Source organism: Nelusetta ayraudi, unplaced genomic scaffold (assembly GCF_046127955.1).
Source record: "Nelusetta ayraudi isolate G7.1 ecotype Tasmania unplaced genomic scaffold, CSIRO-AGI_Nayr_v1 ptg000016l, whole genome shotgun sequence".
Taxonomy (NCBI): Eukaryota; Metazoa; Chordata; class Actinopteri; order Tetraodontiformes; family Monacanthidae; genus Nelusetta; species Nelusetta ayraudi.
The window spans coordinates 2,757,501-2,772,833 of record NW_027466066.1 but is presented as its reverse complement, the minus strand read 5'-3'; the positions used below and the strand labels follow the sequence as shown (position 1 = coordinate 2,772,833).

General features: G+C 50.2%; 1 protein-coding gene across 5 annotated transcripts in view; it reads right to left on the bottom strand.

Annotated features, from left to right (window-relative positions):
* Positions 1 to 279: 279 nt before the first annotated feature.
* epn2 (epsin 2) overlaps positions 280 to 15,333 on the bottom strand; it is a 60,658-nt gene continuing 45,604 nt past the window's right edge. For 2 of the 5 annotated variants that reach the window (XM_076023863.1, XM_076023862.1), the window contains 8 exons: positions 15,124 to 15,278; positions 10,500 to 10,612; positions 9,997 to 10,101; positions 9,368 to 9,524; positions 7,361 to 7,513; positions 6,958 to 7,050; positions 4,793 to 5,020; positions 280 to 3,840 (listed from right to left, as the gene is read on the bottom strand). In XM_076023863.1, coding sequence (XP_075879978.1) covers positions 3,485 to 3,840; positions 4,793 to 5,020; positions 6,958 to 7,050; positions 7,361 to 7,513; positions 9,368 to 9,524; positions 9,997 to 10,101; positions 10,500 to 10,612; positions 15,124 to 15,278 — 1,360 coding nt within the window. In that variant the 3' untranslated portion in view covers positions 280 to 3,484. The remainder of the gene's footprint in view (positions 3,841 to 4,792; positions 5,021 to 6,957; positions 7,051 to 7,360; positions 7,514 to 9,367; positions 9,525 to 9,996; positions 10,102 to 10,499; positions 10,613 to 15,123; positions 15,279 to 15,333) is intronic. The other 3 variants (XM_076023864.1, XM_076023865.1, XM_076023867.1) reach the window with 3 other exon arrangements.

Here is a 15,333-nt window from a genome sequence, read left to right as displayed (position 1 = left end):
CATGTTTGGATGGAGGCAGCACGGTGCTTCCAGAGAGCAGAACAATATCGAGATGGCAGTGCCATCATCTCCACCGACTTGGAGAAGGTACTAGTGCCCTGTGTGACGTCACAAAGGGCACCGTTCCAACACTGCGAGGTCAAACGGGGCAAGGCACAGAGACTGGCCTTTACTTTTCGGTTGTGTCCACTGACAGCAGGGCGACTTTTTAGCATCGTGTTAATCCTCCAAAATTTCATTCTAATCAATGAGAAATAAGAAGGAAGACGGAAAGTGGTGTTACAGAGCTGAAGTGATACATTTTATTTTCAACCGATGCAGCTACAGTCGTCCTCCTCTTCCTCAGACAGGGTGCGGCTCACTGCGTTCACGTGTTTGTTTAGATGCCGTTAAAATACCACGGTGACTTTTTTTTTTCCTACAAAAAAAAAAAAAAAAAGAAACAAAAAACCCAGTACACAGAATAATAAAGGTATACAGAGGAACAGTATGTTACAATAGTACAAATGATAAATTATATTATACAGTTATAATGCCAACAGGTTGAGCACGTATCCAATAAAAAAAAGTAGCCTGCTCCCAGTACTATGAGGATACATAGAGAGACATGGAAAAAAGGTTAAAGGAGGCTGTTTAGGCATATAAAGACAGACGGTCCGTAAGCTCAGTTAGTCCTTTTTTCATAAAAGCATAGTCAATACACGGTAACTCACACGCACACGCACACACACACGCGCGCACACTCACTCACACACACACACACACACACAAAATGAGCTCGCTACACAGGCCACGTTGTCACTGCACCACAGTTAACGACCGTGAAACTGCTTCCGGAGACAAAAGAAAGTTCGACTGCAGTGTAAAATCTGTGTGTTCGGAGTGTCGACTATCTTCTGCTGTACGTATCGGTAAAAGAAGTAGAAGAAGAAGAAGAAGAAGAAGAAGAAGAAGAAGAAGAAGAAGAAGGGGGGGGGGGGGTATTGCCCACAGTCGCCCGAGTAGGCTGCAGTGACGGAGTGACGCGGGCTCTGCTGGAGCGTCTTAGTGACCTTTGAAGTGAGCGAGAATTAGTCGCGAGCGAGGGAAAAAACAAAACAAAAAAAACAATCATCAAACTCTGCGAAGCGCGAGACATCATCTTCTTCGACGACGACGCTGATGTTTGCATATATTTCAGTTCTGATTAAAAAAAAAAAAAGGTCTGCTGGTCTCTGCTCAGGACTCCCCTACCCCCTCCAATCACAATTATCTCCACCGCACTGCGCCTCATCATCCTAAGAAAAAAACAAAAAAACAAAAACAAAAACAATAGCGCAGCAAAGTTTGGGGCTTCGCCTCCGTTTTTGCCTGAGAGAAACAATAAAACCTGGTTGTTGTTTTGTTTTGTTTTTTGTTGCGGGCGCCAGGGGGCTCTGCGACGTGGCGCTGGAACCGCTGCCGACCGCCAGAGGGCGCCAACTCACACCAAAACGTAACAGAAAAACATTACTGATAAAGAATAACACCTGCTACACAGTAATAACACTGGCAGTGACATACAGAACGGAGGAAAAGAGGGAGATACGGCTGACCTACAGAGACAAGGGGGTCGGTGTCAACACAGCTCACAGTAGAGACACTTTTCTCGCACCGACTCCCAACGTATGGATCTCTCCGACGTACAAAAGTAACACACAGTGATGGAATTGGTGACATCATCAGGCCTCCTGTTGCACCTCTAACAGAAAATAGAAGTACGCAGTCGGCCCACAGGGTGAGTGGACAGTAACAAGATGGGGGAAAATGGAGAAAAAAAAAAAAAAAAAAAAAAACCTTCCAGGGAGGAAAGTTTACAGCTAATAATGACAAAACAGAAGTAACAGAAAAACAAAACAGCTGCTTGTTTACATCACGGGACTCTGACTGACTGGTTGTTTGCTGGAGGATCCCCCCCCCCCCCGCCCCGCCCCCCCGCGCTATCAATAGGCTGATCCTGGGACTAACCCCTGCCTGCCTGCCTTGCGCGTTTGTACGCACGTGAGCCGACACGGTAATGTTCTCGTAAATAGATTAGCGCGGTAAATCCACGTGGATGTAAACTTTCGTCACGACAGCGAGCGGCCGAGCGCGTGTGACGTCATCACACACAGGCGCTCTTTTTTTTTCTTTTTTTTTTCAGAAACTAGTTCAAAGCGAAATTTCGGCCTCTCAGACATGGAAAGCCCACCCAAACACACACACACACACACACAAACAGGTTGCAGACAGAAACACCTTCTTCCCTTTTGACCCGAGAAACAACATAGAAAAAAAAAAAGAAAAAGATCCCCCCCCCCCCACCCCACCGCCCCCCACACCCATAGTCCAATGACATCCATTTGCTTCGACCATCACAGTTCATGTTGTCACACATCCGTAGTGTGTTGGCGGGAGGAGCTCGTCGTCACGCTGGCGCCCGGCTGTTAGCATCGAAGCATTAGCCGGCACATCAGCAAAGCACCAACGCACAAGGAGGAGGGAAAAAAACAACAACAGCAACGGTTGAGCATCCGAGCGTCGTCCATCGCGTCGGCCCGCCGAGTTCATGAGGAGGGTCGGGGTTGGGAGGGACGGGGAGGGGCTTGGAAGAAGGGAGGGAGAAGATGAGGTGGCTGAGTTGAGGGGCGTCTCGCGGCTGGCCTCCCTCCGTCGAGCTAAGGTGTAGCGGTGAGCCCAACAGTCGTGGATTTTTTTTTTTTATTTTAATTTTTTTTATTTATTAGTTGTTTTTTTCTTTAAAAAGAAACGGGGGGAGGGGGGAGGAGAGAGAGAGAAAAAATGTGCAAAATCCCTCGAAAAACACGCAGACACACGTCTGTCGGGACATCTGTCCGTCTGTCATCTGCACTCCAGTGTGTGTGTGTGTGTGTGTGTGTACGTGAATGTCGAAGAAGAACATCACTGGAATACACACAGTGTAAAAGTACTGACATGTGCCGCTCACACACACGCGCGCGCATACGCAAACCTGCTAAAAGGGCTTATAAAAGATTAGCTCCAGTGAAGAGATTAAGATCCTGGCGTCGCTGTAGTCGCACTCTCTGGTCGGTCCACCACAGAAGAAGAAGAAGAAGAAGAAGAAGAAGAAGAAGAAGGAGGAGGAGGAAGAGGAGGGGGCGCAATGTGAGGGGAGGCTGGGAGGGGTTGGTGGTCCTGTCCTGCCTCTGTGGAAGTGTAAACACTACTGCTGCTACTGGAAGTCTGTAGAAAGACGCGAGATGCTCTTCGCGGTCAGGCCAGGAGGGGGCAGCACAAAAGGTTGTGTGTTAAAGTGGGAGGGGGCCGGACTGCCGCCTGACTAGTAGGAGGTTACAAAGGGATAAATGGGATAAGATATCTCGTTGTTCATGGTCGACGCTTGCGGACGAGCCGAGAGAGGAGAAAAGGGGGAGGGGCTTTATTTTTCTTTTTTTTCTTTTTTTTTAAGTTTTCGGGCCGCTCGTCGTCTGCCCCCCCCCTCCTCTTACAAAAGGAAGGGGTTGGTGGTTCCGGCCGGCTGCGCCCCAGCCTGAGGCGGCATGCTCATGAGCGGCTGCGGCATGGACATGGAGGCCGGGATGCCGGCGTTCATCCCGGCGCTGGCGCCCACGCCGCCCATGGCGCCCACCCCCATGCCGGGCACGCCGTGGCCCATGGGCGCCATCCCCGCCAGAGGGACCATGGTGATGGGCTGGGCAGGCAGCGAGCCCAGGCTCATGGGCTCGGGCATGCTGCCGAAGCCGGCCGGCATGGGGCTGATGCGCATCTGGTTGAGGGTGGGCGGAGCCGGCTGGGTCACCTGGAAGGGGTTGGCGTGGGCGGCCGGAGCGGCGCCACCTGCTGGGAGAGGGGAGAACAAGGCGTCGGTGAGGTGCTGTGGCAAAATAAAAGCGACATTTCTAAAAATTTCGACACAGTACAATTGCGATTTTGCAGGTGTGTTTGCATTGAATGGTGCGAAGTGCATGAGCTGTAATTCTCGTAAAATCTCAGAAGACGAGATTTTTACGAGAATTACAACTTTAGGTTTTTTCCCCGATTGTTTGCTGTCAAGAACGATAGTTATATTTTTCTCTTTCATGACTTGTAAAAAACATTCCGCTCAAACAACTGCAACAAACACTGTATTTTGTTGACAGCGGCTAACGTGGCTAACGCCAGCTAGCGGCTGTGGAGCGACAGCTGACGCTCTGCTCTGCACGCAACGCGTTGGCGTACAAAGTCAAAAACTAGCGAATCACAAAAAGCTTCACGATAAATGCTCTTCGTGAAGACGACGCGCTTGCCCCGCCTCCCGAGATTTAACCCCGCCCCCGGCATCGATTCGGAACCCCGGGTCGTGCCACCGGTCGAATCCGCTACCGTCATCGCAGACGCGTCGACTTCCTGGGCCACGACTTGCGCAAACAAGCTCCTGCGCCGCCGCCGCAGCCACATAGGATGATTCATCGCTTCGGTGGAGTGTCACCACCGACGGGGCACGGCCAATTACTCAACTGTCGGGCGTGCAGATGGGTGTGACCGCGTGTGCGTTCTTTTTTTTGTGGGTTCAGGCCCGCACTTGCCACGTGCCTCGGCTTACTTCCCGAGCTTGCTGCTCTTTGTCGCCACACACTTAGGAATCAATCAGAGCGTTAAACCTCTCCTGGAGACCGCTGGACGGACGGGTGACTAACTCCTTTTAACAGGCGGCTAGCGGCTGGCACTTGGCATTTCAACTCCGCGTATCGAGGGCGGTGAAAAGCAGGTGGAGCTTTGGTTCACCGAGCGTTCCCCTTCCCGTCCGCCTCACCTGTCGAGCCCAAGAAGGGGTTGACGACGGCCGGGGCCTGGGCCGGCTTGGTCACCAGGGAGTCCAGGTTGACCAGGGCGGCGTTGGGGCCCAGGAAGGACTCGGGGGTCATGCGAGTCGGGTTCGTGGAGCCGGGCATGGCGGCGGGCAGGGGGTCGAAGAGGTCCAGGCTGCTGCTGCTGGCCAGGGTGGACTGGGAGGGCATGGACGACGCTATGCCACCGTCACCTGGATGGAGGAAAACAAATAGCAGGTGCGTTAAGACTGGTGAGGAAACAGCTGAGTGTGATAACTGGGAGGGGGGGGATCAGCGCTAAATAGGAGGACGTCCGAGATCAGTAACAGATAGATGTTAACAGAGAAACAAAAACGCAGACATTCCGGCGGTGAGAGGAGATTAGAACTCCTGCAGCGTCAGTAGAACAGGCTGAAATGTAGCACCGACCACCACAGTGAGCACACCCAGTGTTGGCGTTCCCCGCAAACGAGAGTGAAGCCTACAAGCACAATTAATTAATGATCCATCGCATGTGGGATTTGCGGTGCCAGCTGTCTGACACACGCAAGGAAGTCTCCATGAGGAGGAAACTGGAGCTAAGACGGGGGGGCGCCCAGGCTCGAGGTAACAGACACGCCGGGCAGGTGTCGGTGGCAGAGAGAGAGAGAGAGTGAGAGAGAGAGAGAGAAAGGGGGGAATGGGGGGGGGGGCTCCGTTAAAGTCTGACATTCTGCAGGGAGAGGGGAGCGAGCCGTGCCCTTGCAGGTCGTCCTCCGCTCACTCGCTCGCGCACGCACAAAGCCCGTGTTTGTGTTTCGTCTGGGCTCTCGTCTCGACCTTGAAGGTGTCGCCGCGAACCCGGAGACACAGCAGACCTGGACCATCTGCTCGAGCCGTGAAGAAACTCGCAAACGAGCTCGACGGAAAACTTCTGGAACTTTTTTTTTTTTTTAATTCATTTATTTTAATTTGCTGCAGGTTGTTAACACTGTCCAGCGGCTGCTGCTGTGGCTTCTCGCTCGCTGCTCTCCAGAGCAGCTCCCAGCAGTCACTTCTCACCAGGATCGTCATCCGTAAAGGAAGCCACTGGCGGCGGCATCCATGAAAAATTACGACTCGGGAGAGGTTTTCTATCGGAGGGCCGGACCGGAAATCTGATGTGCGAGGTCAGCCACGGCGAAAGGGGTTGATTTCGTGGATTCGACGGTTCAGGTGTAATGATGTATTTAGGGCTAAACACGTAAAGCTGCATCAGATTATACCAAACTGATGCTGACCGGACCTGAGCAAGCGACTGGGGTTTTTTTGTTTTTTTACCCCCTCCTCCCACTGTTTAATCTGCTCGTCGCAGATCGGAATCCGTTTCAAACACGATTCCGGTTCGTTCTGCCTCTGCTCAGGTCCGAGGAGCTTCACATACCGAGACGAGGCGTACGAGATAATACCAGAATTACGTTTGCCTCAGTTTGTTTATGTTTGTTTGCGGTCAAGAATGATTGATACAATTTCTTCCCTTTGATTACTTTTAAAAAATATTCCGGCTTCTCCTCCGTCCAAACACAACGCACCGTTTTCACTTGAAGTGAACTGGTCACGTGACCCCTGTACGTCACGACAGGCGACGAGTAAAATGCGAGAGAAAAAAAAAAGTGCTTCCATGACACTTTTGCGATGCACCTCGATATCGAGGCGTCTGGAAAAACCTCCTCATGAGAGCGTCAAAACATTTTTAGCGATATTTGAGAGGTTTTCCGAAGTTGAGGTGATTCCGTGATCCAATTTTCCAATTTGACTGACTTGCTTGGAAGACATCAAGTCCAATTAAAATCAAATTAAAAAGTAGGTCAAAGCAAAGTTTGTCAGCAAATCTGTTTTTCCCAATAAAGTGATCTGAATTTACAGAACACGTAACTGTTCTTATTAACTGGAGAGACTGCTTGTAAATACTTCCACATATTAGCGACTTAATTAGGCTGTGTGTGTGTGAGCGTGTGTGTGTGTGTGTGTGTGTGTCCGTGCCCCCGCTGCAGAAGAGAAAAAAAACAGCAAAAATTGCATTTTGCGAGGGGCAGCGTTTCACACACTGAGGAGGAGGTAAGAGCGGGGGGGTGAAACAACACAGACTCCCGGTGTCAACAGCAAGACAAACAAAGACATGGGTGAGTACCAGTGGGGACAGAGGAGGAAGAGCGCAGGCTGTCAAACTCGGAGAAGTCCTCTTTGGACGTACCGTTGGATGAGGTGAAGAGGCCAAAGCTACCTGGAAAGGGGACAACGCAGACGCACACAGACACACACACGGATGGAAACAGACACAAGCGCACACACACACACACACACACACACACACACACACACACACACACACACACGCACGGGTGTGAATGACAACAAGCTCGACTCACAGAGACGACACAAAAAAAAAGCAAGCAAACAGGTGCTGGTGTCTTCTTGAGCGAAGCAGCGTAGCTGCTCGAGCGTTAGCCGGCTGCTCTTAGCCGTCCTCTGAGGCGAGGGACGACTCTGAGGAGTCGCCACGTGGAGAGACGATTTCTCCGCAGAGAGCCCACCTGCGTTGTTGGCCTTGGGGCGGGCGGCCGCGGAGCCCCAGGGGTCGGAGGCGGGGCCGGAGTTGGACGCCCAGGGGTCGCTGCTCTTGACGGGCGGGGCCGAGGACGGACCGCCCCACGGATCCACCGGAGCGGCCGGCTTGGGGGCGGCGCCTGTGGGGGACGGGGGGACGGAGAGCGGGTGAGTCGACGCAGAAGAGACCTTGATGCCACGACCTTCTTCACTGGACGACGGTGCTTTTTGGGAAAATAACTTTTCTAAATGCCTGAGGAGCAACAATAGGGTTGCACTGACACCGACACTACCAGTGCAAAGTTTGGACACATACTTCTGATTTCATGGCTTATTTTCATTTTCATGACCATTTACTGTCGTCGATTGTCCCTCAAGGCATCAAAGCTATGGATGAACACATATGGCGTATGTATTAAACATATATGTGTGTATAATATATATATATATATATACATATGTATACATACATACACACACACACACACAGACAGACAGACAGACAGACAGACAGACAGACAGACAGACAGACAGACAGACAGACATAGCATTTTCTTTCTTTGGCCACATTAATCCACATATCTTGCTCATATATTTGATGTCTTCAGTATGCGTCTGCAGTGTAGAAAGGAGTAAAAACAGGCACCCCGGCTGTCGCAGAAACAGGTGTGTCCAAACGTTTGCCTGGTAGCGTACACCACCAGGATCGAGTACTCTCATCGTACTCGTAAAATACGCGATGATACCGTGACACCGATGCCAGTTGTACGTACATGAGAAATTTGTGTAAAAAAAAAAAAAAAAAGTGGTACGGGTGCATCCCAGGTAACAACTGCTTTCCTCCCTCGCCAGTGCTAAACTGAAAGCCGCACTGTGCTGTGACTGAAAAAAAAAGTTGGCATGCACAAAAATCAACACTCGCTGTCACTTTCTTTTTCTTTTTTTATAAAACGAGCAGGCCTCAAATTTGCCGTCGAGAGTCTGAGCGTCCTCCAGGTGGAAGCAGAGCTGGTTGGCTTGGGTTCAGACGGACGGCTGTGCTGCAGCGCCGGCGAGATCCAAAATAATCCGCTCGGTCGGCTTTGTCTGTCTGTGCTAAACTCGTCCGTTCCCGATTCCAAAACTCCAACGAGTTCAGCCGCTCGATATGAAAAACTGGCCGGTGCGCCAGTTGAAAACTTTTGTGTGGTTTCGTTCCCTGGTTTAGCAGTGAAGGCAACTGGCTCTGAACATAACAGACTGCCATTCAACAGTTTGGGCTCACGGACAACATGACTGGTGCGTGACAATCAGTCAGGATGGAATGATGGCTTTGACAGTTGAATGTCTCATTGAATGTGATTTTAGAGAATGAATAACGAGTGTGCATAAAAACAGGAAATAAAGCATCACGGTGTACGTGTTTAAAACAGCCGGCACAAAGGATTTTGCACACTTGTAAGTCTCTCAATCATTTCTCATTAGACAGTGGAAACTGGCTGAGCCCGACCTGACTGACTTCCGTGCACTCATGGATGATCGCAGGGCCTTCAAAATCATTAGTTCATAAGCTGAGCTCAATGCAGGGACGACTCGGTGGCCCCAAAGCTTTGAACGTAACCGACAAAAGACAGCGATGACTTTGTTGAGCGGGAGACATGACGACATCGAACTCATCGTTTCTTATTGACAACTAGCCGTCTGTGTCTGCGTCTGCTCCCCCTGCAGCATTTGCATATCTGACCGCCTCCCCCTTCCCCCCCCACACTCCTCTCCTTCATGACACCTCCCTCCTCCCTCTGCTCTCCTCTCGCCTGCGCTGCAATGCTACCCAGCCAGTGAGACGGCATTCCTGCTCAACAAAGCCCCAGTCTCATGAGCTGCAGGTGCAAAGCCAAGTCTGTCTGTGTGTGTGTGTGTGTGTGTGTGTGTGTGTCAGCATCATCTCCAAAGTCTCCTCCCGCTATTTGACAAAAAAAAAAAAACAGACGCGTGAACAGGGTGCGAGTTCCTACCGTAAGACTGCCAGGGGTCTTCTGATGCAGCTGCTGCTGCTGATGATGATGCTGCTGCTGCTGCTGCCCTGGCCCCCGCCACAGCACCGGCCCCCCAGGGGTCCGCGGTGGCCCCGGGCTCCGGGACGTCCATCAGGTCCATCAGAGCCGACTGAGGCTGGAGAGAGGGAGAGAAGAAGACGGGTCAGAACGGGGGGGGGGGGGGGGGGGTCATCGCAATCAGAGAAGGTGAGGATGAATGTTTTTTTTTGTTTTTTTTAACGAGGGGCCAGGAGTCGGTCGGCTGCAGATGCCGCTTGTTTTGTTTTTTTTCAGTGGCAGGTTCTGAAACGTGACGAGCAGCCATGAGGCCTTTTCTTCACGAGCTCAGTCAGCACTGTGTGTGCGTGCGTGTGTGTGTGTGTGTGTGTGTGTGTGTGTGTGACCTCAGACTGCGGGTGAAGCAGCTGTTCAGGCCGAGGGAAAATGAAGCGTGAACTTAGTAGTCTGCTACTGAATCAGCAGCTGGGGTTGGGCGAGGGAGGGGGGGGGGAGGGAGAGAGAGAGAGAGAGAGAGAGAGAGAGAGAGAGAGAGAGAGAGAGAGAGAGAGAGAGAGAGAGAGAGATTTCAGTCGGCGCACGCGCTTCACCTCCTTCTTCTTCTTGGGCAGCTTCACCGAGTCGGAGCCTCCCTTTTTGCTCTCCTCCAGGGCCATCTGTAGTCTGAGGTCATCGCCCCTCCGAATGCGATCCTCCTTGAACACACAGCACAGGCTGAATTAGCACAAGAAGCACACGCGCGCCTTTAGGTTTAGGGAGCCAAGCATGATGAACTTTGGCAATGAAACGCAATATAGGAGTCAGAAATGAGCCGAAAGTAAACTCATTCTGTTTGGAAGATCTTTGCGTGTTTTGTCTATTTGTCAAAGTGTATTGTGTATGCAATGTATCGTTTCTAAAGAATCTGCCTTAGGACAACAGATTAAAATGAGCATTTATGCTAACCTCGGCATATTTACATTGATGCGTCTGCTGACATGTCAATTGATGTGCATTGTCCTAATCAAATAAAGAAATAATAAAAAAAAAAGTAATGATAGACATTAATTGTGTGAGTGTGTGTGTGTGTGTGTTTGTGTGTGTGTGCCTCTACCTGCTCTGCAGCCTCTCTGCTCATGGCCAGCGCCAGCTGCAGCTGCAGCTCCTCCTCCCCGCTGGTCTGAGGTCTGGCCTGCTCCAGTTCTGAGCCGGCGTTGGGAGAAGTGGCTGCCGGACACAAGCGAGGACAAAGGCCATTACGCACACGTCGCAACGCGGCGCTCGCATCGCGAAAACACAGAAGTCGAGGGTCGCACTCAATGCGCAGACAGACGCTGATGTTAGTTAGTGTAATAATAATAATAATAATAAAAAAAAAAAAACAGCGTCTGACTGCAGGAGAGACGGATTAGGCGCACAGGAGGACGGAAAGGGTCTGTTGAAGTGATTGGATTATATTGAGCCATGTGGCGGCGCGGTAAACACACACACACACACACACACACACACACACACACACACACACACACACACACACACACACACACACACACACACACACACACACACACACACACGGTGAGCATCTCTCCCCGCACATGGACGCAAACACAAGACACTCAATACATCTCGCCCGTGATTATTTATTTAAAAAGGAGGTAAACAACTCGAGCCGTGGCTGACCGGGGAGGGGGGTGGGGGCAGAGAGCTGAGCCCCCCCCCCCCCCTTCCCGAAACCGTGACTGTGCCACTTCTCCGTGGGAAACGGCACAAACTCGATGACATCATCATCCGAGCAGTTCTTGGCGCCGCGCGCTGTTTTTTGAACTTTTCGAACTTTTCTCAGCAGCCAAAGCTCAGTGAGTTTTGCGTGCTTGCTTGCGTGCGTGCGTGCGTGTGTGAAAAATGTGGGTGTGCAAATGCCAGTCAGTGCACCACACCGTCTTTTATGTGGCTTAAAGTTCAAGCTCCTGCTCGACAGCATCGATAAAAGAGACGGGGTTTCAGAATTTGCTTTTGGGAGTTTTTTTTTTTCCTTCTACTGAAGGCGGCAGATGGACAATTTGTCTTTGCTTGTCAAGTTTGCCGGCAGCTACCCTCCAAAAAAAAAAAAAAAAAAATGTCCCTTCGTTCAAACGAGCGGGACCACCCATTGAGGGAACACTGGCGGATTGTCTCACGGTTTGACCCAATTATTCTGAACACACACACACACACACACACACACACACACACACACACACTTTGACAGACGTCACCGCCTGACATCAGCAGCTCGGCCTTTCTGAAGTGCGTTCAAAAACCCGCTCGGCCTCGAGCGCCCCAGGACGCCTGTTATGTATTCCATTACATAGCAGGATTATTAGAACATGTACTGATCGCGAGAGTCGTCCCCGTCCCCGACTTCACGCTCCTTTGACTCTTTTGGCTGAAATCTGAGCTCCTTTCCCTGGCCTCCGAAAACTCTCCGCTCCGCCGTCTCAGTGCCACATCTCTCCGGGGGGGAGAGTGGCAAGACGAAAGAACGGGTGGAGGGGGGGGGGCTAAAGGTGTGTTTGGTTAGCTGGTGGGACTTGGCCACGCTGCGCGAAACGCTCGCCCCGAAATAGACGGCGAACATGAGGGAGTCGGAGCCCTGAGCAAAGAGCCGCCAGCGCCTGCTTCTCGTTGGAAGTTGGGATGTTAACAAATTAATCGATTAATTGTCGATTAATCGACTAAATTAAATCAGTCGCAATTGATTACATTTTTTTTTTTTTTACTTGGGTGGTTAATATCATTATAACAGTGTAGTGGCAGGAAAGAGCAATTCACCTGTAGATACTGTGATGGTCATATAATAATATACCTACAACAAATTACTTTTAAACAAGGCTTTTTGTAAAAAAAAAAAAAAAAGTTGAAATGTGGCCCATTAGAAGTCAACTTAAAGTCAGAAGATAAATGTTTAGGGTGTTTTTACTGTTCTCTAAATTAAAAATGGTTCACATTGGACCGTCATCATTATTTAAGGGTTAAATAATGTCTTCCTTAAGCATTTTTTTATTGCAAAATGTAGGTTCTCAGAAAAAATTGCTGCTTATCAATTAATCATTAATCGATCAATAAGGTCAATCAACTCACGATCAAGGAATTAATTGATAATTTGCATCCCTTGTAGATTGGAAAAATTGGATTTTTATTGTTAAATAACTGTTAATATTCAGTTTCCTGGAGCTCTTTGGAGACTTTAACTGATATGAGAATCCTATAATAATCGAAAAAAAAAATAAAGACTTTTCAAATATTGCCTTCCAAACTATTACATTTGTTTCCCTTTAATTTCTATTACATTAAAAGGGAAAGACAAGATTTCAGTGGGAACAACAGCTTGCAGTGAGACGCACAGTAGCGGGTCGGGAAAGATAAACACGATTCAAAGGCGGCGCAGTTTTCTCGCGCCGCACGGTGGGAATCAGGCCTATCTGCTTCATCTGCTGCTGCTGCTGCTGCTGCTGCTCGGCATTCCTCGCACAGCGACTCGGGAGCAAGACGAGGGAAGAAAAAAAAACGCGAGAGCGCCGCCGGGTCGCCCAGACGTTTCCTATCCCGCCATCTTTCAATTCCCGGGTTGCATTTTAAGTGCGAGCAAACGAGCCTCCTTTCGTTTCTTCGTCATTTATTTTTCTCAAGTCGCATTTTTGTGCGAATCGACCCTTTAAACGGAGCCCGGACGCACGGCAGCGCTGTGAGTGCGAAAACAGGCACCCCGGCTGTCGCAGAGTTACGCCGAGATAAAAGTGGGCGGGGCCTCCGTCCCGGGTTGTCACCCGCCCGCTGTTGCCGTGTTTGCCGACGCTCCCTCGACAGCGGCCTTAAATCTCGGGGCTGGAAAGCTGCTGAGGGAGGGAGGCTCCTTCATTTCATCGCACATTTCAGCTTCGACTTGACGTTTCCCAGCTTGTGTAACAAAAAAAAAAAAAGGGAAAAGGGGGAAGAAAAAAAAACAGGCTGCAACTTGGCTCCAAGGTTGGACACAATAAAATTAAACGGCACCAGAGCTGCGCTCTAACTTCCGCCTGTTTCTCACTGGCTCACTGTATTTTTTTATTTATTTTTTTTTTTTACTTCTGGTCTATCCTGTCTGACTTCACCCGTCCATTACTTTGCTTAAACAATGACCCTGTGTGTGTCAGATCCTCCGCCGCTGCCCTTTCTTCGCAAAGAACGTCAGAGGAAATGAGCAAACGGAGAGATTCCAGCCAACGGGGGTCAAGAAGCGGCGAGAAGCGCTCGACTGACTGCCAACTTTCACCCGCAGGTGCGAAAGATCGAGGAAAACTACGAAAGAGGATTAGGGCCACAAGGAGAGAAAAGACATTGCAGGAAGGAGATTTTTATCGAAGTTTTAAGTTGAATTTTCATGAATAAATGTAAATTTTCGTGAAAAAGGTTGACGTAAAATAGTTCGAAATCGAAATTTCGAGATGAATCATAAATCAATTCATGGCATTTGCGCACCTTCGTCACTTGACAACATGTCTTCTGTGGAACAGCTTGTGAAATTGTACTTCAAAAATTGGGTTTCGTCCCCAGGAAATCCTCGCTCTTTGAGCACACCAACAGTGTGGTCATAAGTATTAGGACAGTGAAGACTGTGTAGAACTTTACGTCTGTTCAGAAGACTGGCAAAACTGGAAGTACTCCACTAGGCTTGGGCGCAGAGCCTTTCGACTTTATTCTGAACAATTGGACTTAGTTCACATAGACAATGACTGCAAATTATTGATTTTATTCACGAAATTCCGTCTTTTTTCCGTCAACTTTATTCTTGAAATTTCTAATTTAATCTCAAAATTTCAACTCTATTCTCGAATTGGAAACTTGAAAAAAAAAATCTATCTTCATTTTCTTCTCTTCTCGTGGCCATAATCCTCCTCAGTAGAAAAGAGACTGTTCATCATGCAAAATGGGAGAGGTTGAAATACAATACATTACATTCTTTTCCATCAAAAAACCCCCCCGAACTTTCTGTTTTACCAACTTCCTGCAAAACCAGCAAATCCCCCGGCGCTGCACGGCTGGGGCAGGTTTATAAAATTCCCTGCACATCCAGAGATACGATGACGACGACGCGGTGGAACCCCCCCCCCCCCCCCCCGCGTTGTTCCCCGCTGGATTTTCATCATCAGGCCGTTTACGGCGGGCAGCAGCGGTCATTCGAGAGAGACAGAAAGCGTGGCCGACGTGAACGCAGACTGCAGAGTCTGCGTCTTTAAACCCCCAACCCACCACCCCAACCCCCCCGGTGCGCCTGCTTTGGCTGCAGCTCATTGAAAATCTTGTTTCTGTTCAGTCACTTGCTTCCATTTGGATACTCTAAATCTTCTAAATCTTCACCGCTGTGTCTCTGGGGGAGTGAACGGACGGTTGAGAGGAGGAGGAGGAGGAGGAGGACCAGGAGGAGGAGGAGACTCTTCTGCCGTTTGGAAGACAGAGACTGAGGGATGAACTCTTCTTCCTTCTGGATGTGTGCGTGTGTGTGTGTGTGTGTGTGTGCGTGTGTGTGTGTGTGTGTGTGTGTGTGTGTTAAGGAAGCTAAGGAATGCGGCCCAACTCTGAGATTGCATGCCAGAGACAGAGCGGGGGGAGGGGGGGGGGGCGCGCTTTCAGGATGTAGGCCAAAGTTACACTAATGAGTTACACAATGCCGTGGAATACGATGGAATATTTGTATCGCCGGCACGCCGGGAACTTACAGCCATGGTAGGAGGCGGGCGAGCCCTCCGAGCGGCCGTACTCTTCGCTGTAGGAGGTGGACAGGTTGGGCTGGGACGAGCCTCGGCCGAAGCCCATCTGGCTGCCGGCCGTGGACACCTGGGCCATGCGCTCCTTGGTCTTCAGAGCCTGAGACCTGACGGGACGACAGGGGAGGGGGGGGGGGAAAAAGGAATTAACGCGAGCTGAAT